General features: G+C 42.0%; 1 protein-coding gene and 1 long non-coding RNA gene across 3 annotated transcripts; one reads left to right on the top strand and one right to left on the bottom strand.

Annotated features, from left to right (window-relative positions):
- Positions 1-2299: 2299 nt before the first annotated feature.
- On the bottom strand, positions 2300-3975 carry LOC139562692 (uncharacterized). Its single transcript, XR_011672430.1, has 2 exons — positions 3377-3975; positions 2300-2523 (listed from the first exon to the last, which is right to left on the bottom strand). It is a non-coding gene; the product is annotated as an uncharacterized lncRNA (long non-coding RNA).
- On the top strand, positions 3965-19526 carry LOC139562691 (uncharacterized). Of its 2 annotated transcripts, none has more exons than XM_071380625.1 (18): positions 3965-5951; positions 6133-6165; positions 6280-6452; positions 6616-6661; positions 6756-6881; positions 7013-7117; positions 7310-7528; positions 8225-8362; positions 8548-8655; positions 8777-8890; positions 9007-9213; positions 9400-9540; positions 11604-11720; positions 11841-11929; positions 13014-13695; positions 13936-15783; positions 16158-16239; positions 19055-19526. In XM_071380625.1, the coding sequence occupies exons 1-18, from the start codon at positions 5457-5459 to the stop codon at positions 19078-19080; spliced, it is 4749 nt and encodes a 1582-aa protein (XP_071236726.1). In that variant the 5' UTR covers positions 3965-5456; the 3' UTR covers positions 19081-19526. The 2 variants fall into 2 exon arrangements, with proteins under 2 accessions (XP_071236726.1, XP_071236725.1); XM_071380624.1 differs by lacking the exon at positions 19055-19526 and adding an exon at positions 17646-18581.
- The last annotated feature ends 4959 nt before the right edge of the window (positions 19527-24485 follow it).

The following is a 24485-nucleotide window of genomic DNA, read 5'->3' as shown; positions in this document are numbered from 1 at the left end:
GGGGCGTTTCTTTTAAACATGCCTCCAATCCCCCTGATACCTTACATAACTACACCAATCATATGGTTCAATGTGCCGCAGTTCACAATGTTGTGGCAAGACTGGACAATGATAGAGGTTCCGCTCGTGATGTTAAATTACAGATGCTCCGATTACAAAGAGACAACAATACATCACACGAAGCAGCCACAACTGTCAGTAAGTGTCGATGATTGAGATGAACTGTCCAGTTTGAGTGTTTGTTGCAGCTCGTTCGCTAGCAGCAGCGAACTGAAAAGACGAGCGACCCAGGGATGTGTGTGCTTTGTGGACCTTTAGCAGAACGGGTGGAGGATGAGGGGGGGGGGGGCTAAGAGAGTTTTATAAATAAGCATCAACCAGTTGGTCTTGCAACAGGTATACTGCGGTGACCAGCTTACAGAAGAGTATAGAGTGCAGTGATGTGTCATATAAGGAGCATTGGTGGCAAATCTGATGGCCGAATGGTAAAGAACATCTAGCCGCTCGAGAGCACCCTTACCTGCCGATCTATAAATTACGTCTCCGTAATCTAGCATGGGTAGGATGGTCATCTGAATCAAGGTTAGTTTGGCAGCTGGGGTGAAAGAGGAGCGATTACGATAGAGGAAACCAAGTCTAGATGTAACCTTAGCCTGCAGCTTAGATATGTGCTAAGAAAGAAAGTGTACCGTCTAGCCATACTCCCAAATACTATGAGGTGACTACCTCAAGCTCTTATAGAGCTAAGTGTTAATGACATAATAAACAGCTGATGAAACTGAGGAGTAATTCTGTCTGTAATAAAGCCCTTTTGTGGGGAAAACTCATTCTGATTGGCTGGACCTGGCTCCTACAAGAATTAATCCTACTTTTGAACCACCCGATTGTCCTGAGGTGGTTGTACTTGGCTGGCAAAATTGAAAACGCTGTCTCATGTTTTCAAACTTCGACATTACTTATTCGTTTCTTGGTGATGATGGATGTGTTCGTAAATTCAATCTGGAGTGCCAGAGTGCGCTCCGGGTGTTTGTAAATTCAGAGCGTTTCGGCTCTCGGAGCGTTCAGAGAGCACACTGGACGCTCTGGCCCAGGAGTATATGCAAGCCCAAGAGTTTCAAATCGTCTTACCCGGAACACGTAATTATAATTTTTCACTTGCTTTTTTCAAGTGTCAAATGTCTTTTTTGTACACGTGATTTTTTCCCCACCTGTCCAGTGTCTGTTTACAGGCGATTTGAACACTTGTAATATGAATTTTTACACCTGTTCAGTGTGCATTTACAGGTGATTAGAACGCTTATGGGCAATTTTACAAGCGTGTATTATACCTGTTCAGGTAAGGAATGGCGTATTTGTAGTTTTTGGATAATTGCCGAAAACAACTTATTTGGTAGCTAACGTCACATTGATTTATGTATTGAAAAAAAAAAGCACAAAGGCTTCATAATTCATTAAGGTATTTTTCCCCCATTTTAATTAGCTATCCATAATTTTTCCTTCTTTGAAGTATCAAGTGTGTGTGTGTGTGTGTGTGTATAAATATATATACATTATGAATCTTTCCATCCACCAGATGGGATAGTTTTGCGAAAAGTACCTATTTTTCCAGAACCCCATTTGTTTGATGAATAAACTAAAGCAATAATAGTCACTATACTTTCCAAACCACAAAGGCTGAATTAAAATGTTTTCTTAAAATTAATTTATAAACTGTTACAGGGGCAGCAGAGGAAGGACCAGGGTGCACAACATTTGAGATAAATATGCTTCTTGTGCTTATGGAAAATGTTTGGGATCTTTTATTTCAGCTCATGAAACATGAGACCAACACTTTACATGTTGCATTTATATTTTTGTTCAGTGTATATATACGCCCATGTGAAAATGCGGTGCAAACTGAGACGTCACCACTCAAGTCGGTAATCCAATGTTTTGAAAAAAAGCTGACTAGCCGTCTGTTCAGTACATAACATGCACATGTCTAATGTTATCTTAAGGCTACCTCTGCACCGTTTGTCATTGATAGGCTGTACATTTACCTACTTATTCCCTGACATTGTCCAAGTTCTGATTTCTCATTAATTCTCCCATCCTCCTCCAATGTATTCCATATTGCCCACTTCCTCACCAGACAGTAGCAACAAACTATTAGTAACGGTGCTAATTTCATTCATCAACATTTAAAAAAAGGGTAGTAGACATTTCCCCAATCATAATCTAGCTCAAAACTAATGAGACTGTTTCAGCATGTAAAAAGTAACAGTACAAAACATACATTATTTTAGCGAACATAAAATTATTGAGTTGACTGAATATATATTTAATAAAATGTTTGAAAACAATACATTATACTATAACCTAAATTACATCCAGCATAAAAAACAAACAGAATAAACTAAAATAATTCTGTATTTATTTCAGATGTAACAAACATTGTATGACTTGAAGGTGTTGTAGAAAGGAGCGGTCTGTTTTCCTCCCCCTCCATCTGTGTTGCTCGTTCAACATAGAATTTGTAGATTCCTGTGAACATCGACAGTCATAAACATGTCATTCTGAACAGCAACGCCTACCTAACAAGAATTTAGAACAGTTGTCAATTCAAAAGAACTCAGTCTTGTTCACGTTGATGATCGGTACAGCATGAGACAGATAACAAGCTATGGTATATCAGACCATATACCACGGATATGAGTCAATATTACTTGTTTACTGTCGTAATTACATTGGTAACCAGTTTTTAATAGCAATAAGACACTTCAGGGGTTTGTGGTGTATGGCCAATATACCACGGCTAAGGGCTGTATCCAGGCACTCCGCGTTGTGCATAAGAACAGCCCTTACCACAAACCCCCGAGGTGCCTTATTCCTTAAATATAACAGATACATGCGCATGTGAGGTTTCAAATAATGTTACTACTACTAGCTTGCTCTCTCCCTGCTTTTCCTGAACATGTTTATCTGATATAGCTAGCTGTTCTTGTTCTTCCTTGCTCATCCAAAGCAGGCTTTTCTCCTCCTCACAAGTCTTCAGATGCTTGACTACATGATCATCATGTTGTGGCTGTAACATGGACAGTGCATTAGAACAACTAGATACACTCTTAGAAAAATGGGTTAACCATGTAGAACCCTTTTTGGGTTCCATGTAGAACCCTCTGTGGAAAGGGTTCTACCTGGAACCCACAAGGGTTCTTCAAAAAGTTATCCTATGGGGACAGCTGAATAACTTGAAATTCTAGATTGCACCTTTTTTTCTAAGGGTGTAGCTTTAGAGTCATTTTCAGAAAAAGCAGCTCACTTATTAGCAAGCCAATAAAATACATATTGCATTGGTTCAACCTTGAAATATAGCTAGTCACGATAGAGATCTTACCTTTATCTCTGTGGCAGTTGGCTCTCACCTAGTCTGGGCACTGCAACAGCCAGATCTTATTCCCCATTCTCTTGTCTAGATTATACAGGGAGCTAACCTGTTCTCCTAAAACATTAGCTAATAGCTAAATTAGCCAATTTGAGCAAATACATCTCAGCTTGCTAACTAGCAAAGCCAACAACAAATATACACAAAGTAATCAATTATGTTCTAAACTAATGTTTGTCTCAACCAAATGACAAGTACAAAGAACTATTGCTCTGTTCCACAACGTAACAACCATTAGTTACAGGCTTGACATAATACTATTGCTAGCTAGCTAACTCGCCATGCTATTTCAATGAAAATAAGCTAACTAGCCAGCGTCAGCTTTGTAGTTGTTATGTGGAAAAAGTCGTTTTAATTTCTTCCTCCATTTTTCTCACCAACGCCTTGCTGTAGCGTTTACATTCTGTAAATGTAATAACAATTTGAGCCATATTTAGAATAATCTCCTCCCTGAGTAAGCGATTTATCGCAACAGGCCGGAAGTCAAACTCACAAAAATGGAGGTGAGAGGGGCTACAATGTGGTACTTTCGGGCACTACACGGGCGTTATAATCACCTGTAAATGCACACTGAACGGGTGTAAAAATGCCCGTAACAAGCGTCCAAATCAAGACGATTTGAAACTCTTGGCCTTCCATAGTAGGGTTAATCCGAGCTTTCTGACCTCACAACCGCAGTCAAGTACCCAATATAATTGGTTAACGTAGGCCAGCTTCTTCCAGACACAAATGAGAGAACACCGCACTCTGACCATTTTACCCGTCCTAACTCCTAACTGCTAGTTAGGCTGTTTATGTTATCCAGAGCGTTGGTGACGAACTGTATTGCTGGCAACAATTTACGTTTTTTTTTTTTTGATGACACCGGCCATATTCAACGGGTGTTGAGCGTTTGAAAATTAATCAGTTATTCTGCACTCTGGCACACTCAGGTTAAAGTGCTCTGAAATCGGAGTAGATAGCCAGAGCGAATTTACGAACGCACCCATAGCTGGCTTCACGCGCGACTTAATTGTGATTGCAAATATTGGCCATAATGTTATTTGACCTGTAGCTTTTGACACGCAAGGTGAGTCACCCACCCAAATGGCGTTCCATAAATAGAACGCCCCGGCCGCGTAACGCAATCTGTGGTTTTCTAGGTTACCCCATTGGCTCACAGCAAATACTTTATTTTTGTCTGCTTGTTTTAGTAAATTACATTTTAACCCAAGTAAACAATGTATAAAGATTACTTGTCAACATTGCCTGCTCCCTAGTGTCCTCACTACCTAGAAAAAACAATAGGGCTTCCCTGATTACATGTTCATTGTACATCACAGCAATTTTTCGGCATGTTTTGTTATTTCCGTACACCAAAAAATCTGATGGTTGGCTTTCCTTATGCTGAATTCCTTATTACGTGAATATCGTTGCGTACTATGGTTGCCATTTTCACGCTATTCTGGAACTTTTAGGTTTTATATGACATAGCACCCTCTATAAATTAAATACGATCTCAATGGTATAAATCATCTCGCTTCGCGTTGGTCGTCACTAGTTCACAAAGCCATACACCCCGCCCATTTCTACAATTTACCTAATTAAAATCTGATTTTAAACCAAACCTTAACCATACTCCTAGCCTTATGCCTAACCCAACATTTAGACCAAAAAGCACATTTTTGTTTTCATAAATGTTTACCATATAACCATTTTGACTGCGTTATCTAGTGAAAAACTTTCGCCTCTCTGATTTGGCTCTATCTACACCGGATATATGTCATGTCTCCACAGTCATAATATCCGCAACAAGTTCGCTGATGTCTAGTGTGAGGTAATGAAGCAAGCTAGCTCGCTAACGTAGGATGTTATAGTATATAACCAGACGTACTTATTAAACCACAAACTGTGAATACGCAATAGTGAATACATGTACCTTCATATATATATAGTATGGTAATCTAGCCAGCATTTGAACGTTCGCTTCCCCATTTGAAGAGTTGTTACTGCTAACGTAAGCTTGCGAGCAGCTTTCGTTAAATTTTTCGAAATGGGACGAGGTGGTGGTCGGAAGCGTGGAAAAGGCAATGGACCTCCTCCATTTGATATGGGCTCAAGGGTGCCTGATCCATTTGACATGGGTCCAGGTTGGTGTGGGCCACCTGGATCTTTTGATCCTTTTCACGGTGGCCCAGGTCCACATCCTAACTTTATGGGAGATCCAATGATGCACGGCCCCATGCCACCTGATTATCACGGATATGGGACAGGCTATGGACCAATGGGTCCAGGTGTCCCCATGGATGGATATGGACCAATGGGTCCAGGTGGCCCCATGGATGGATGTTTAGATGGGCCACCGATGGATGGACCAGGATTCAGGTATGGTCCAGGTATGCCCGAACCATATGATCCGATGATGTGCAATGGACCCGGACCAATGCCCCCGGGTATCCTGCCCCCTGGTATTCCTCCCCTAGATATGCCGCCCATGGTTCCGCCTCTGGTGGACAACCCTGTCTTTCCTTCACTCTGGCAAAGCGAGGTAATCTTATAAAGACAACTTGTTGTGCCTTGTGCATATTGTAAATTCTTAATTTAAACGTGTACAATTTTTTTGTGTGTGTTATAGTAACATGACATGGTTTAAATGGCCAATCAAGAACAATTAGTTTGTTCTTCATGAATGAAAAAGTAATCCCTAACATCAAGTCTGCCTCCTTTAGGCCAACCCTTATGCTGTTCATCCACCATTGTGGGTAAGTGCCACTGTGTCTGTTCTGTCCTGTCATCTCTATGATATAATTTTAATTAAATGTATGTGCTGCTGAGCCTCAACTTCTCACAGGCTTCGTTTCTCTTCCCTACAACAGCCCGTCCTGACAACAGCCTCCCCTCCGACTGAGACGACTGTAGTTCCTGATGTGTGGGGACTCTGCTGGGGCTCTGAGGTTCTTCAGCTTGATCCACCCCAGACTGATGAACAGAAGACCAAAGACTCAAAGAAGGAGAAAAAAGCAGGACAGAAAAAGAGCTACAATGACAAGTAATGATAATTATGTCAACAATTTGGATGTCATCATCACTTTGCGATTTAGTGTTTGATTGCATACAGTAGTTTGATCTTCCATACATGAGATTAGCTGTTCAGAAAGTCCTGCTTATACATGACGCATTTATTTTTTCCTCTCAACACTTATAAATCATAGGCCTCCTCCACCTGGAAGATTCAAGGGGGTCATCTCATTCATAGGGGTAAGTCCAAAAGCTGAGAATCCAGCTTGAAGGGAAGGTTCTTCATCTCCACTAGTAAACATTGCATTCTCAAGTTTTGCTCTCCCCCCCACAGCCAACTTATGGCTTCATCGAAAGAGACGATCTCAATAAATATTCCTTCACTTTTGATGCTTTTCTCGGAGTCCCCAAGAACATGATACCTGGGGTCAGGGTGCATTTTACAGCCTACAAGGAGAAGGTGGGTCACTTTTGACATGTTTCGCTATATATAGTTTAACAGACATTTTCAGAAGTTTATGAACCATTAGTTTTCATTGTATTTTAAATAATGGGTCTTGTTTTTTCCCCCTCTTTGTATTGTAAACCCAGGCCGGGGAGTGTGCCACTGATGTGTCTGTACCTCCAGGGGGGACTGAGGAGATTGACTCCACCATTATTGAAGGTTTTGTCTGCAATGTTATCCTGGAGCAGCAGGTGATAGAACTCTGCAGTACACAGGGGGGAAAAGTATTCAGTCATAACTTTATTAAAGTTCTAATCACTGCCATAACTAGATGTTTATTGTAAGGTAACCTGATTATATGCTTGGCTTGTTATGACTAGTATTTGGCTTCTCATTTAAATATGTCCTTGTTGGTATTAACATAATTATGTGCACCCACACAGCCTGGTGCAAAGCCGAAACCTGGCCAAATTGAGGCCAACATCGACGGCATGTCAAGAGCACTGCTTTACTCGGAGAAGGACTACACCATCACTCTGTTGCAAGGGGACCATGTGACGTTCAACTTGTTGACCGACATAGTTACCCAAAAAATTAGAGCCACTAATATTCGGCCACAGACACCACAGACTTTTAAGATCACTGAAGAGAAGAGGGAGGTGGTGAGTCTAAAGTCTGAGTGGCATACCTTTATTTTTACACCTTCATTTTGGTTACAAATTCTGACAAACTTTGGTCCTGTAGAGCTCTATGCCATTTTATTCAGCTCAGTATGACCACACCGGAGTCAAATAATAATATATTCAAGATCTTCAATTGACACCACAATTTTTTTTAAGACATGCTCCAGTACTTTGGTGACTAAGTATTTTTTAAACCTCCCACATTGGGTTGGCTGTGTCAATGTGTAGTTCCTACATGCATAATCTATGAGCAGAATTACTGTCTCACCTCAATTAGCCACAAAATCCCTAGTTTTTTTGGAAGCTGTTATGTGCCATTTTCCCCCACGTGGGCCAGCCCCCTAGAAATTCGAGTTCAACTAATGAGCTTCAGCCTCTCACCATATGAGTGACAGCTAGCAAGATGCACATGATGCACCCACAGCAGCGCGAGTGCAATGACATGGTGCACATATGTGACGTAGTAGGCAATTTTCAGGGACCACTTTTGGTTCAAGCGCTACTTTCAGAACTACTGGCTGAAAAGTATACAAAAGTAACAGAGAATCCCTTTAAATCAAGTGTGTTGGAGCTGGGCTGGAACAAAATACTGCACACATAGCGGCTCTATGGGACCAGAGTTGGCCATCCCTACTGTAGCTAGCTGTTGATATATTTTTTTCTACTCTCCACCAGGGTGTTATAAAGAGCGTAAAGGGTGGTTCTGGTACCATCATGGCAGCGAACCAGAACAACCTGCCCTTTGAAACCACCGAGAACATGAGTCTAACTGAGTTCACCATTATGGATGAGGTGGACTTTACAGTTGTCACAGTGAGTATAGTGTCTTTTTGGCAAATTGAGTTTGTTGACACTGAATGATGATCAGTTTGTACCTGGGAGTGATGTTAGGACCCTCTATGTGCAGGTTCTGATCCTAAGTATAGCAATGTTGTTGAAATTATTTGTTGATTGATTTATACATTTGACGTTAACATAATGTCATTTGTTTTCATTAGATCAAAAATAAGGAGAAGGCCATCAGAGTAAGGAAGCTGAAAGAGTGCTCAGTGACACTGGAAGAAACCATGGAGAAGATAGTTGAAGACCCTGCAGGAAAAGACAAGGTGGGGCACAGTTCAGTGCAAATTATGATAGGTGCCAACTGGTGGAAAATCTCCTGTCATTCAGAGTGGAGTACTCTCATCTGTGACATACCCAGTAATGTCCTTTTTACTGTGTCTCTAGTGGAAGCCAGTGGCCCCAGTGGAGGAGGTGCTGCTCCAGAGGACTGTGGTGTTTGAGGACATTAGCACTGTGCAGCATGCAGGAACGGTCATTAAGGTCTCCAAAAAGCAGCAGGTACGTGTGGTACTGAAAGAATGTACAAATCAAACATTATTGTCCTGTTCATGTTGGGAGAAGTTTGGGTGGTCAAATCATGTATTTTAGAATGTGTTATCTAATTTTCCTTCCAGGAGCAGGGCCTTTTGGAGGCATTGGTGGGTGGCACACAGAAGCAGCTATTGTTTGGAGCAGCTGACGTTCTGACTGAAGCCACCATGTTTGACGGAGACAAGGTTCACTTTCACATCTCCACCAACCGTGAGACTAAGGAGGAGCGTGCCATCAACGTGGAGATTCTCTCAGAGACGTTTGAGGAGTCAACAGAGCAACGCAGAACCGTAAGATCACTTTTAGAATTCGGTACAGGATGCCATTAAGTCGGAGTCTGGCTAGGTTTTTCCACTTGATGTATGACAACTTTACACACTGAAGAGAGATGGGATGTTTTATGTAATGGAATTTTTATAAAAAATGCCTTAATATTCTTTGCACAGCATGTCTAAGTGAAGTGTTTTCCCCTCTAGGGTGAGGTGGTGCAAGCTGGGGATCTGTCTGGGACCATTAAGTGCCATCACAGCCACCAGCTGCTGTTCTTCCATCTTACCGAGGTCATGGAGGAGAAGAAATTGGACATCTCGGAGAAGGTGAAGTTCAGTGTCATTTCGGTGAGTCTCTATGGTGCTGTGATTGATTAATATCAATTGGTATTCAGTGCCTTCAGTAAGTGTTCACACCCCTTCCACATTTTGTTGTGTTACAGCCTGAATTTAAAATGGATTAAATTGAGATGTTTTGTCACTGGCCTACAGACAATACCCCATAATGTCAAAGTGGAATTATGTTTTTTGAAAATGTTACAAATGAATTATAAATGAAAAGCTGAAATGTCTTGAGTCAATAAGTATTCAACCCCTTTGTTATGGTAAGCCTAAATAATTTCAGGAGTAAACATTTGCTTAGAAAGGCTCATAATAAGTTACATGGACTCATTCTGTATGCAGTAATAGTGTTTAACATAATTTTTGAATGACTACCTCATCTCTGTCCCCCACACATTTAATTTGTGTTCCATTTGCCAGCAGCATACCACCCTGCATCCCACTGCTGGCTTGCTTCTGAAGCTAAGCAGGGTTGGTCCTGGTCAGCCGCTGGATGGGAGACCAGATGCTGCTCAAAGTGATGTTGGAGGGCCAGTAGGAGGCACCCTTTCCTCTGGTCTAAAAAAAATAAAAACATATATCCCAATGCCCCAGGGCAGTTATTGGGGACATTGCCCTGTGTAGGATGCTGTCTTTCGGATGGGAAGTTAAACAGGTGTCCTGACTCTCTGTGGTCACTAAAGATCCCATGGCACTTATCGTAAGAGTAGGGGTGTTAACCCCGGTGTCCTGGCTAAATTCCCAATCTGGTTTGGAACTCGGTAGAGAGTGTTGCAATTCACAATAACAAAACTTAGTTGACCAGGGCAGCTCCAGCAGGGAATAAATTTGACGAACTGACTTGTTGGAAAGGTGGTATCTTATGACAGTGCCACATTGAAAGTCACTGAGCTCTTCAGTAAGGTCATTCTTCTGCCAGTGTTTGTCTATGGAGATTGCATGGCTGTATGCTCAATTTTATACACCCGTCAGCAATGGGCGTGGCTGAAATAGCCGAATCCACTAATTTGAAGGGGTGTCCACATACTTTGATATATTGTATATTAGTGTTTTCATTTTCATTGGTCTTATACAAATGTTGAAGTTTTTTCTTCCATTCTGACATTAGAGTATTTTATGTAGATCGTTGTAAAAAAAAAAAAAGACCATTAAATCCATTTTAATCTCACCTTGTAAAACAACAAAATGTGAAATATGTCAAGGGGTGTGAATACTTTCTGAAGGCATGGTACATCCAACTAGCTATTTCAAATCAAATTTTATTTGTCACTTGTGCCGAATACAACAGGTGTAGACTTTACCGTGAAATGCTTTCTTACAAGTAATTAACCAACAATGCAGTTCAAGAAATAGAGTTATAGAAAATATTTACTAAATAAGAGAAAATATTTACTAAATAAAATAAAAGTAACACAAAATAACAATAACGAGGCTATATACAGGGGGTACCGGTACCGAGTCAATGTGCGGAGGTACAGGTTAGTCGATGTAATTTGTACATGTAGGTACGGGTAAAATTACTATGCATAGATAATAAACAGCGAGTAGCAGCAGTGTAAAAACAAAGGGGGTGGGGAGTCAATGTAAATAGTCCAGGTGGCCATTTGATTAATTGTTCAGCAGTCTTATGGTTTGGGTGTAGAAGTTTTTAAGGAGCCTTTTGGACCTAGACTTGGCACTCCACTACCGCTTGCTGTGTAGCGCCTTACAGTCGAATGCCGAGCAGTTGCCATACCAGGCAGTGATGCAACCGGTCAGGATGCTCTCGATGGTGCAGCTGTATAACTTTTTGAGGATCTGGGGACCCATGCCAAATCTTTTTAGTCTCCTGACCTCTTCACGACTGTCTTGGTGTGTTTGGACCATGATAGTTTGTTGGTGATTTTGACACCAAGGAACTTGAAACTCTCGACCCGCTCCACTACAGCCCCATCGATGTTAATGGGGGCCTGTTCGGCCCTCCTTTTCCTGTAGTCAACAATCAGCTCCTTTGTCTTGCTCACATTTTTATTCTATTAATTTTTTTGTTATTTTTATGTTTTTCTTTAACTCTTTCAATTTTCTCCTAGCTTGAAACCGCTGAAGGAGACAACCAAGCGATTAGGATCAAACGCCTTATCGACAGTGTTCTTACCCCTGTTCTTACCGCAGTGCCCAAGCTAAGGGGCGTGGCGGCAAAAGAAAAGGTTGGTTTATGATGGAACAAAGGCCAGTGACTTTGGGGCATGTCATATCCACTTAAGGGATAGACATGTGGCTGTCTATGTTGTATTAAATTGTCTATTTCCTATTATTGTCTATTACAGAAGAAGATGACCATCAAACTGATGAGAGACCCAAATGACCTCATCAAGGGCACAGGTGTCAAAGTAGAGAACAAAGATGATGATCCCACGTGAGTTTGATTGTAATTAGCAGTAGTATTGGTTCCAACATGAAGTCAAGGTAAAGTATCATTGTGTGATGATTTTGGATGTCATTTGTTGGCACAGCCACAAGTACCCTGGAATCTAAAAATGTATCCCCTAGAGTCGATGTCCTAGCCCCTGTGGAAATAGAAATAGCATAATAATAAAAAAATCCCTATCAAAATCCGTCAGTTTAAGTTTCCTCCACACAGTTGAAGTTTTTTGCATGGGATGCGTCTCAATCCACTGCATCCGCCGATGTGGCCCTTCCGCATCTGCAGTGAAAGATGGCAGAGCTAGAGCGAAGTTTGTCAGACCATGAGGCATCCCGAAAATCGGTCTTCTCATACAAACGTCTGTAGCGTCCGAACGGTTTGGCCCGCAAACTATTGACTCCTCTATGGAACGATGACTCTCACAAACATGATGGTGTTCTCCGTTTTGCTCTACGACCCCCAAAAGCGTCACGGGACTATGTCTGAACCGTTTGGGCTACACACTAATATGGCACCTCTGTGGAAAGGTGAGTCTCTCACGAACACTTATGTCAGTTGTTTTGCTCTAGGATGCTCACAAGACTAGTCTGAAGGTAGCCAGGTACCAGTTAAAAAAAATAATGGAAGTATATATGTAGTTAGTTTAGTGCCTAAAATAAGGGGTTAAATCAGTGTTTCCCAAACTCGATCCTCAGGACCCCAAGTTTTTTTTTTAAAGGTTTAATTATTTGAATCAGCAATATCAGATATAGGATAGACACTTCAGAACAAACATCCTTTTAGATTTTTTGGGGGGACTATCAGTTTATCCATGTATGAAGCTTATAATGTGTTTCCATGGGCTAATAGCAGTAAGGCCAAATTCAATTTATCCATTTCTTTAAAATATATATTTTTGATACCTAAAGGGGTCCTAAAACTCAATCAAATAGCTAAATTATCCTTGGTATGACCATCTTTAATAAACAATTCCATATGTTAGCATAGTAGGACCCCCCCACACCCCCACCCGCTTAGACTCCAGAGGGTTAAGAGATGTGCTCGAAGTCATTTCCCTCATTCTTTTGTGCACCAGCAACGACAAACCTGCCTCGGAGAAGTCAATCAAGATGAAATCTGTCATAAAAATTCTGCAGTCAAAACCTGCTGGCTCTGGATCTGGTGGCAAGGACTCCGACAGCAGCCAGCGGAGATACGGACGCAGGAGCCCCAGCCTAGACCAGTTTGGCCGGGTGAAGAAAAGGCGGAGCACGAGCATGGAGCGCAAAGAGCGGGGTGGTAGATGCAAGTACAGGCGCAGTCGCAGCAGGAGCCGGGACAGGGAGATGAACAGGAGACGAAGCCACAGTCTGGAGAGAAAAGATTACAACCACAGGAGCGGCAGCAAAAAGAGGACTTCCTCAACAAGGAGCCGCAGCAAGGAGCGAGATGGAACCAGTCAGAGGAGGTCCAAGAATGGTTCAAGCTCAGTAAGTAGATCTCCAGATAGAATGAACAATGAGCTAGAAAGAAAGAAGAAGGAACTAGAGGAGCTCAATGAGTTGATATACCGCAAGAGAGCCATAGTTGCCATGGAGAAACATGGTGGAGTTCCCAATTTCTTCTCAGAAGTGAAGCCTATGGAGAAGACCTGCTTTGACTACAATCATGGAATGGCAGAGCTTCCTACACAACCTAAACCACCCACTGACATCAAACCCAAGTCCATTCTGAAGAAACGATCAGACCATGTCGCAGGTCCACTTTTCTCAATGCAGGTCAGTTGTCATTTTTAAACGTTTCATTCATGTAGATAATCGTTTGTTCACTCTCAAGAATTTATAAGAGCTGGTTATATTCCATCGGAATATTCCACCGTGCCGGTGCTTTTTATAGTTATCATATATCGGTAAAAGAAACATATTAAATCATCAGCATGGTGAGCAATTTGTCAAATCAAATCATTTGTATGAAATGGGGGAAAGTCCAATTATAAATGTTTTGTTTATTCTCTCCAGACTGAACTCCCTAAAGCTCAACCTCTTGATCAAAGGCTTGTGGAACAATACGGTTATGACGTTGAGACGCCCTATAAACCACACTCTGCCCAACCACCCTACACCCAAACATCCAGTCAGAAGTCCTATTATGAACGTTCACTTGCTGGGCATCCTGTTCCTGACTTATCTGCCAAGTATGATCCATATGAGCAGACTTCTAGAGAGCACCCGTCGCAACCTTATCCAGTTCGCCAAACACCTCTTGACCCTCATTCTTCAAATCAACCTCCCATTCGAGAGTCTCAGGAAAAGAACCCTAACCTGAACACCCAGCTCGCCCGTTTCCTCAACACCCTCAACAAAGGTGTGGATGCCGGTCTGCTGTCAGCTATGGTCAAGGAGTCTCAAGAGGAGATTGCTGGTATTCAGGAAGATAGTTACATACTTCAAAAGCCTTATTGCGAGTTGCTTGACCGTAGGGATGAAGATCAGTACAGAGATGAGCCCTGTACAGAGGAAGAGCCAGAGTGCCCACGCAGGGGCTTCATCAGTGAGCGAGTGAAGAACTCCGACGACTATGATAACTCCAGAAACGAAGACTGGCTGCTGCCTCACGAGAGAGCAATCCAGGAAGGTGGTGGCTTTCCCGGAATTCTTGGAATGATGTCCCACAGCCAGCTATTGAGAGAACCTGAACGTGTGGAAGAAGAGGACTTCCTCTATGGGGGTAAAGCCCCTGCAGCGGCTGAGAAGGAGCACTGTGAGAAACCTGGGCGGTCAGACAGGTACAGGGATAACAAGAGGTCCTGCTCAGCCAGAGTCCCGGTGGAGGAGACCAGGCAGCAGGAGAGTCGGGAAAAGACGCAGCACTTCGACAAGATCAAGAGCCTGCTCCAGGTCATCGGCTTGAATCTGGACACCTCAGAGGTCACCAAGCTTGCAGACAGGACCCAGGAGCGCCTCTACGGGACAAAGTCATCTAAACACTCATCCGAATCCTCAGAGAGAGAGACGAAGCACTCATCTAGGCGGGGAGATCGGCACCGCACCACCGACGACTCTGATTCCAAAAGCTTCCGGTCAGCTTCGCCATTCAGGTCTTCCCAGCGGGAGGTGTACCTCAGCCCCCAAGACACCTCGGAACATGGAGGGTTCCTTGACCCGGAAGAGGAGGCGGCCTTAGAGAGGGCCAGGCAGATGCAGAGCCTCACCAGGACTGTGAGCGTCTTGCCCCCCACACCCTCCTCACAGCCTGGCACCTCCTATTCCACCACACAGTGGAACTGTCCTGAGAAGACCCAGCCCATCGCGCCTAAGAGTTGGCCTAGCAAGGGTTGTAGTACCAACTATCTCTCATCACTGCCACCCGGTTCCTCAGGTCCCCCTGAACAGATTTCCCCGGTTTCATCCATGACAAACACACCTGATGTTCCAGCTGGTCAACAAGCAGCCGGGGTGTGTACTTTTACTTCACCTATGGGACAATCCCCTGACCTACTCACTGCCTTGCCCTCCTCCACTTATTATGGGCAGCCTAGTTCCCCCATGATACCGTTTGCAAAGACTCAGTTCACACAACAATTGAATATATTGAATCAAGTGACTATATCAAATCCTACAAGGGATGTCTTGAGTCAAATCCTCCAAGTCACCAACCAGTCTAGATGCCTCAAGGTGATTGAAACAGTCAAAAGTGTGTCTGGTGCACAGCAGGATTCACCAAGACAAAATATCACCATACCTCTCCAGATCAAAACACAAAGCCCTGATTCTGCAGGTGGACGGCCCTCTCCTCCCCCTCAATCACCAGAGACTCGGGGTCCACCAGTGACAGAAGACGATATCAAGGCCAAACAGAAGAAAAGGGTATGTTGTGTTTTTTTTCATTCCGTGTGTAGAAGTTAGGAAACATTTTACCTGTCTGATTGTGTTACATTTGTGTATGATATACAAGCCGCACCTTCAGTCCTTGGTGCTGTTTACATTTGAATTACAGTATAGGCCAACAGTATAGGACAGTTATCAGGAATTTACAATTACACACAACATAAGTACTCTTGGGAAAAGTGCAGGGTGTACAGAATTTTTGTAGTCCCAATTCTATTCAATTGCTTCTGATAATTTCATGTTCTGGTTTTAGTGCACGTTGGCAAGTCAGTCCCAATCTGCTTAATTTAGGAATTGACTGTATTTACATTGGATAGACTTTGTGTGTGTCTCAATTTGTCACTGTTTTGTAGCTGGAGCAGTTTAACCTGCGGATGAGACGGAAGAATCAGGAGAGGAAGAACGATACTCGTGACACTAGGATAAACACAACAGGTACCAGATAACCCTTAGAGTAAGGTTGAAACGTGGCAATATGGCCAGCCACAAATTGTAGCTTAGGTTAAGATTAGGTGATGCCAGAACAAGTCAAGAGCTGTACATACCTGGCACTAAACACAAATTAAAGTATAGGATGAGATGAGATGATACCATAAGGTGTCAAGAGACGGCTATGGAGGAAACATAGGTAAGTTTGAGTCTTCACTTCAGTTTTACTTGCTCTTATTACAGCCATAGTTAATCACGTTTAAGTGATATCTTGGATTGCTTTAGCTATGATATTTTCTGTAATGTAAATATTACATTTTTATTATTGTGTTATGGCTTGGTCTCGCTCAGGAAGTTTAAGTAACATTTTATTTTATGTCTACCACATTGCTTCACAAAGCATAGCCTTGTGTCTTGGAAGACCACATCAATGCCTGTTTATTTGCTTTGAAAGCCCTATCCTTGTAACAATTGACCAGTTTAGTGCTCGTCTTAAAATTGTGTAATGCAAGTATGTCCTAGTATGGAAGTGCCCATGCTTGGTTTATGCTCACATAGAAGCATTTAAAAAAATATATATATATTTATCTTCCACTGTGCATGCAATACAATATTTTGATGAAAACATGTATTGCCCTCTGTGCATGCAATACAATTTATGAACATGGTGGTCTTCAAGTGCTTTTGCACAGACAAACTAATAATAACAGAAACAATAGACCGACATAGACTCCCGTGTTCCTTTAATCTGGACAGGAGATGCTCTAAATACAGATAGTAATGTTAGCTAGCTTTAACATGTCATGTTTTCTCCAACAGCTAAAGGTAAGTATTTTAGCAGACTTTGCATCAATAGGTCTTCAGCTGTTGAATTGCATTTTTGCTTGTGTAGTACAGAAACAGGGATTAGAGGAGCTTTAGGAAGGCTTCAATACTTTTAGGACTTTTTTAGAATTACTGTATGTTTCTTGATTAGGGGATCTCTACTGCTAGGGAGAATTTTACATGAATAGGGGACTTGTTAGTGTTGTTTTCACACCAAAACAGGGATAAACGTTGTCAATCTGACTACTAGCTACGGCCTGCATGAGGGTGTGGTCTGGTAGTACTATACAAACAAGATCAAGCTAGGTCAGTTAGTGTGTAAGGTGTCTTTAGTGTCAAATATTTCTCATACCTCAGTTCATTAGGAGAGCTCTGTTATAGCACGAGACTAAGTTAACTAACTGCTTGAGGACGTAGTCTTGAGTGTCAGCTCCGTCAGTTCTGGGCCAAAGGTGGAAGAAAAACAGCCAGCCTGCAGAGACCCAAGAGCTGGAGCACAGGTCAATCCTCGCAGTAACGTCAACCTAGCAGAGCCCCTGTGAAGCTAACCCATACATTTACCCTGTCTCATTATTGCGTTTTTACAGGAAAAGTTCCCAAAGTTACCTTTGCCAACACTGAGCCTAGGAATGTGTGGATCTGTGGACACTCGCTTATATATTGGGCAGAGATGAGGGCCAAGTCGCCTGAGATTGGCATGCAGTTGGGCATGGACCCCAGCAGTGTGCGGGTGTGGTGGAAGGGCACACAGGGCATGACGTGGGCCCAGCTGCTGCCCCAGTTAGACCAGCTGAAGATCAAGTGGCCCAAACCGGACGTGGTCATCCTGCACCTGGGTGGGAACGATCTGGGTACCCAAAGCCCTGAAGCCCTTATGTCGTCTGTGAAGAAGGACCTGACCTCCACGAGGAGCATTTTCCCACAATGCCGGTTGGTCTGGTCCGACATCTTGCCCCGGATGTCCTGGAGGCAAACGGAGGACAGCGAAGCAGTGGACAATGTTAGAGCCGCCATCAACAGAAAAGCTCACGCCATCATCGCTGAGCTAGGTGGCACCGCTCTGACCCATGAAAACATCACGTGTTACTCAGACGCAGGCCTGTACAGGCCAGACGGGGTTCATCTGTCTGGTAAAGGTATTGATACTTTCAACTTGAACCTGCAGGACTTTTTGGAGAAGTGGGAGACCGAGGCAAACGATGTTCCTGAGATGACTTAAGAAATGACCAATGAATGTTGTTTTTTATGGGGGGGGGGGGTATTTTTCATTTCTCTATTGTAATCGTTTCCTCTCTGCTGGATACCAACCTAAGGGTTGATTTAGATGTAATGTAACTTCATTGCAAATAATACATTCTGTTATTGGTGTATCCACTTTGATTAAATGCTGTATGTAATCTTACTTTATAAAGTTTTAGCATACTGGTAAAAGGCATGTTCTGTTTATCCACAAAGTTCCAGGCTTTTACTTATTGTATACATTTTGTTGGGCAAAAAATAAATAAAACTAGACAATTGGGAAATATTGTGTCCCTGGCATTTTCATTCTGCTCCAAATCCTTTGAGATATGAAACTGCTGCTTGAATGCCTCTTACTAGGTAGTGCCTGTAAATTATGGTTATGGTGAAAGTATGATTATGGTGAAAGTATGCCAAACGGATTCCAGAGAACTAAGGAAAAGTCTTCAGTTTAGTGGAAATTCTTACATATATAACATACTCACTCGATTTTTAAGTTAATTTCTGAAGAAAAGTTTACACATCCAACAGAAATTCTACACGTAAACAAGAGGTTTATCTGTACATTGCTGCTAAAGCTTTTCTAGTGTAGTAGTTAGCTTGCAGAAGATTGGCCACTCCAAGGTTCTCTTATGTATTAGAATTCCTTTTATTTCTAACTTATTCCAGTCCATTTGAGTTTTTTCCCCCACTGCTTCCAAGCTGTTAGGTTGTCTGTGGCTGACCAGCGGTTTGCTTTTTCCTCCAATCTATCCAGGAGTCTCTACTCTTTTCCTAGGATGACCACAGGACTAGGTTTTGAACATCCAACAAGAGCAAACATGAAGTACATTTTCAATTTTTGTCATCTTTGGAAATTATACAGCATTCTGCAACATCAATAAAAGATCTGTGAAATCAAGTGTTAATGTACAGTGTACCATATTGTAGTGCCATATTTTGTTAGTGTATTGTGTTTTTGTATTAATATTATCAAAATATAAAAGTCTGTACCATAGGTGACATTGAGGTGTGCATGTTGTGACATCTGACATTGTGTGCTTGTTGAGAGGAAAGCGACGTAGCGGACAGAGTATCAAGAATAATGAAAAGGCATCCACTTTGTTTTTCAGAACTGTAAAAAAAAAAAAGTTGGATCAGGGTATGTTTTTTGTGGATAGTCTCTGTTTGAAATGTTTCTTAAAAATAAATGTACACTGCTGTCATAAGGCTTGTTACTAAACTTACTGGTATTCCTATCTTTTCACTCCTAAAATATCATTATGGTGTGACAAACACCAGCCTATTATGAAGATATGACTTGTGTCTATAATTTTACATTAGATTGATAAGCTACCAAAATCTATACCATATTGGTATGCACTACTTAGCCCCAAGCTTTTGATGCAACATACATTTTCAGTGTAGCCATGCTAATAAATTGTTGAACATACTCAAATTAATTGCAATTTAAATGGACATGGCTAAAGCTGCTCGTCTGAATTCAACTAGTCAGACAAAAGTAAGCTGATGATTACACAAAAGGCAACTTAAACCCAGTGCTTTCAGAAATGTTAAGCCTTCAGACTCGAGGCGCGTTCCTCTACCCAGGTGTTGCTGCAGCATGCCAGATATCACAAAGCCTGGATGGGTATTTTCTGTATCAGCTAATCACATAGATGCGTTCCTATGCTTAGACGTTGCTGACGCCTGACACATCGTACTACACCTGGATAGGTATTTAAAGTATAAGCTAAGCCAGTGTTTCCTAATCCTGGTCCTCGAGTACCCCTAACAGTGCACATTTTCATTGTAACCCTGGACAAGCACACCTGATATAAAATGGGCAACTAATCATCAAGCCCTCAATGAGCTGAATGAGGTGTGTTTGTACAGGGCTACAATAACAATGTGTACTGTTGGGGGACCAGGGTTATATAGCAATTTGTCAGTCGATGACGTGGCACGCAACCATTGGTAGTTACGTCGCTTCGCCTCATATGTTATGCGGCGTTCACATCACAGGAGGTTGGTGACACCTTAATTGGGGAGGACGGGCTTGTGGTAATGGCTGTAGCGGAATCGGTGGAATGGTATCAAATACATCAAACACATGGTTTGATGCCAAATATATTTTATATTTGAGATTCTTCAAAGTAGCCACCCTTTGCCTTGACAGCTTTGCACACTTTTTGTATTCTCTCAACCAGCTGCATGAGGTAGTCACCTGGAATACATTTCAATTAACAGGTGTGCCTTGTTAAAAGTTAATTTGTGGAATTTCTTTCCTTCTTAATGCATTTGAGCCAATCAGTTGTGTTGTGACAAGGTAGGGGTGGTATACAGAAGATATCCCTATTTGGTTAAAAAAAAAACTAGTCCATAATATGGCAAAACAACTCAAATAAGCAAAGAGAAACGACAGTCCATCATTACTTTAAGACATGAAGGTCAGTCAATCCGGAAAATTTCAAGCTTTGAAAGTTTCTTCAAGTGCAGGCGCAAAAAACATCAAGCTCTATGATGAAACTGGCTCTCATGAGAAACGCCACAGGAAAGGAATACCCAGAGTTACCTCTGCTGCAGAGGATAAGTTTATTAGAGTTACCAGCCTCAGAAATTGCAGCCCAAATAAATGCAGTAACAGACACATCTCAACTAGAGGTCGACCGATTATGATTTTTCAACGCCAATACCGATTCTTGGAGGACCAAAAAAAGCCGATACCGATTAATCGGCCGATTTGTAATAATGACAATTACAACAATACTGAATGAACACTTATTTTAACTTAATATAATACATCAATAAAATCACTTTAGCCTCAAATAAATAATGAAACATGTTCAATTTGGTTTAAATAATGCAAAAACAAAGTGTTGGAGGAGAAAGTAAAAGTGCAATATGTGCCATGTAAGAAAGCTAACGTTTAAGTTCCTTGCTCAGAACATGAGAACATATGAAAGCTGGTGGTTCCTTTTAACATGAGTCTTCAATATTCCCAGGTAAGAAGTTTTAGGTTGTAGTTATTATAGGAATTATAGGACTATTTCTCTCTATACGATTTGTATTTCATATACCTTTGACTATTGGATGTTCTTATAGGCACTTTAGTATTGCCAGTGTAACAGTATAGCTTCCATCCCTCTCCTCGCCGCTACCTGGGCTCGAACCAGGAACACATCGACAACAGCCACCCTTGAAGCAGCGTTACCCATGCAGAGCAAGGGGAATAACTACTCCAAGTCTCAGAGCGAGTGACGTTTGAAACGCTATTAGCGCGCACACCGCTAACTATCTAGCCATTTCACATCGGTTACACCAGCCTAATCTCGGGAGTTGATAGGCTTGAAGTCATAAACAGCGCAATGCTTGAAGCATTGCGAAGAGCTGCTGGCAAAACGCACGAAAGTGCTGTTTGAATGAATGCTTACGAGCCTGCTGGTGCCTACCACCGCTCAGTCAAACTGCTCTATCAAATCATAGACTTAATTATACATAATAGCACACAGAAATACGAGCCTTAGGTCATTAATATGGTCGAATCCGGAAACTATCATCTCGAAAACAAAACGTTTATTCTTTCAGTGAAATACGGAACGGTTCCGTATTTTATCTAACGGGTGGCATCCATAAATCTAAATATTCCTGTTACATTGCACAACCTTCAATGTTATGTCACAATTACGTAAAATTCCGGCAAATTAGTTCGCAATGAGCCAGGCGGCCCAAACTGTTGCATATACTCTGACTCTGCGTGCAATGAACGCAAGATGTGACACAATTTCACCTGGTTAATATTGCCTGCTAACCTGGATTTCTTTTAGCTAAATATGCAGGTTTAAAAATATATACTTCTGTGTATTGATTTTAAGAAAGGCATTGATGTTTATGGTTAGGTACACGTTGGAGCAACGACAGTCCTTTTTCGCGAATGCGCACTGCATTGATTATATGCGACACAGGACACGCTAGATAAACTAGTAATATCATCAACCATGTGTAGTTATAACTAGTGATTATGATTGATTGATTGTTTTTTATAAGATAAGTTTAATGCTAGCTAGCAACTTACGTTGGCTTCTTACTGCATTCGCGTAACAGGCGGGCTCCTCGTGAGGCAGGTGGTTAGAGCGTTGGACTAGTTAACCGTAAGGTTGCAAGATTGAATCCCTGAGCTGACAAGGTAAAAATCTGTCGTTCTGCCCCTGAACAAGGCAGTTAACCCACCGTTCCTAGGCCGTCATTGAAAATAAGAATGTGTTCTTAACTGACTTGCCTAGTTAAATAAAGGTGTAAAAAAATTAAATAATAATCGGCTTCCAAAATTACCGATTTCCGATTGTTATGAAAACTTTAAATCGACCCTAATTAATCGGCCTTTCCGATTAATCGGTCGAACTCTAATCTCAACATCAACTGTTCAGAGGAGACTGCGTGAATCAGGCCTTCATGGTCGAATTGCTGCAAAGAAACAACTACTAAAGGACACCAATAATAAGAAGAGACTTGATTGGGCCAAGAAACACAAGTAATGGAGATTAGACCGGTGGAAATCTGTCTTTTGGTCTGATGAGTCCAAATTTGAGATTTTTGCTTCCAACCGCCGTGTCTTTGTGAGGCGCAGAGTAGGTGAACGGATGATCTCCGCATGTGTGGTTCCCACCGTGAAGCATTGAGGAGATGTGATGGTGTGGGGGTGCTTTGCTGGTGACACTGTGATTTATTTAGAATTCAAGGCACACTTAACCAGCATGGCTACCACAGCATTCTGCAGCGATACGCCATCCCATCTGGTTTGTACTTAAATGGGACTATCATTTGTTTTTCAACAGGACAATGACCCAACACACCTCCAGGCTGTGTAAGGACAATTTGACCAAGAAGGAGAGTGATGAAGTGCTGCATCATATGACCTGGCCTCCACAATCACCCGACCTCAACCCAATTGAGATGGTTTGGGATGAGTTGGACCGCAGAGTGAAGGAAAAGCAGCCAACAAGTGCTCAGCATATGTCGGAACTCCTTCAAGACTGCTGGAAAAGCATTCCTCATGAAAGTGGTTGAGAGAAAGCATTACACACTCTTGCCAATCATCAAGTGGCGCAGCGGTCTAAGGCACTGCATCTCAGTGCTAGAGGCTTCACTACAGACACCCTGGTTCGAATTCAGGCTGTATCACAACCGGCCATGATTGGGAGTCCCATAGGGTGGCGCACAATTGGCCCAGCGTTGTCCGGGTTTGGCTGGTGTAGGCCATCATTGTGAATAAGAATTTGTTCTGAACTGACTTGCCTCGTTAAATAAAGGTTAAAGTCAAAGGGTTGCTACTTTGAAGTGTTTAACACTTTCTTGGTTACTACATGATTCCCTGTGTGTTATTTCATAGTTTTGTCTTCACTATTATTCTACAATGTAGAAAATAGTAAAAAGTAAAGAATGAGTAGGTGTGTAAACTTTTGACTGGTACTGTGTGTATATTTATATATATACAGTTTACATACACTTCGGTTAGAGTCATTAAAACTCATTTTTCAACCACTCCACAAATTTCTTGTTAACAAACTATAGTTTTGGCAAGTCGGTTAGGACATCTACTTTGTGCATGACACAAGTAATTTTGTTTACAGACAGATTATTTCACTTATAATTCACTGTATCACAATTCCAGTGGGTCAGAAGTTTACATACATTAAATTGACTGTGCCTTTAAACAGTGTGAGAAATTCCAGAAAATGATGTCATGGCGTTAGAAGCTTCTGATAGGCTAATTGACATAATTTGAGTCAATTGGAGGTGTACCTGTAGATGTATTTCAAGGCCTACCTTCAAACTCAGTGCCTCTTTGCTTGACATCATGGGAAAATCAAAAGAAATCAGCCAAGACCTCAGAAAAGAAATTGTAGACCTCAACAAGTCTGGTTCATCCTTGGGAGCAATTTCCAAACGCATGAAGGTACCACGTTCATCTGTACTAACAATAGTACGCAAGTATGAACACCATGGGACCACGCAGCCGTCATACCGCTCAGGAAGGAGACGTGTTCTGTCTCCTAGAGATGAGCGTACTTTGGTGCGAAAGTGTATATCAATCGCAGAACAACAGCAAAGGACCTTGTGAAGATGCTGGAGGAAACGGGTACAAAATTATATTTTTCCACAGTAAAACGAGTCCTATATTGACATGACCTGAAAGGCTGCTAAGCAAG

The sequence above is a fragment of the Salvelinus alpinus genome, chromosome 32 (assembly GCF_045679555.1).
Source record: "Salvelinus alpinus chromosome 32, SLU_Salpinus.1, whole genome shotgun sequence".
In the NCBI taxonomy this organism is placed as follows: domain Eukaryota; kingdom Metazoa; phylum Chordata; class Actinopteri; order Salmoniformes; family Salmonidae; genus Salvelinus; species Salvelinus alpinus.
This window is presented reverse-complemented; position numbering and strand designations above follow the sequence as displayed.

Coding starts and splice junctions, on each gene's coding strand:
- LOC139562691 (XM_071380624.1), top strand. CDS start 5,457: ATGGGACGAGGTGGTGGTCGGAAGCGTGGAAAAGGCAATGGACCTCCT. Junction 9,541..11,603: donor TGAAGTTCAGTGTCATTTCG/GTGAGTCTCTAT, acceptor ATTTTCTCCTAG/CTTGAAACCGCTGAAGGAGA. Junction 15,784..16,157: donor AGGCCAAACAGAAGAAAAGG/GTATGTTGTGTT, acceptor ACTGTTTTGTAG/CTGGAGCAGTTTAACCTGCG.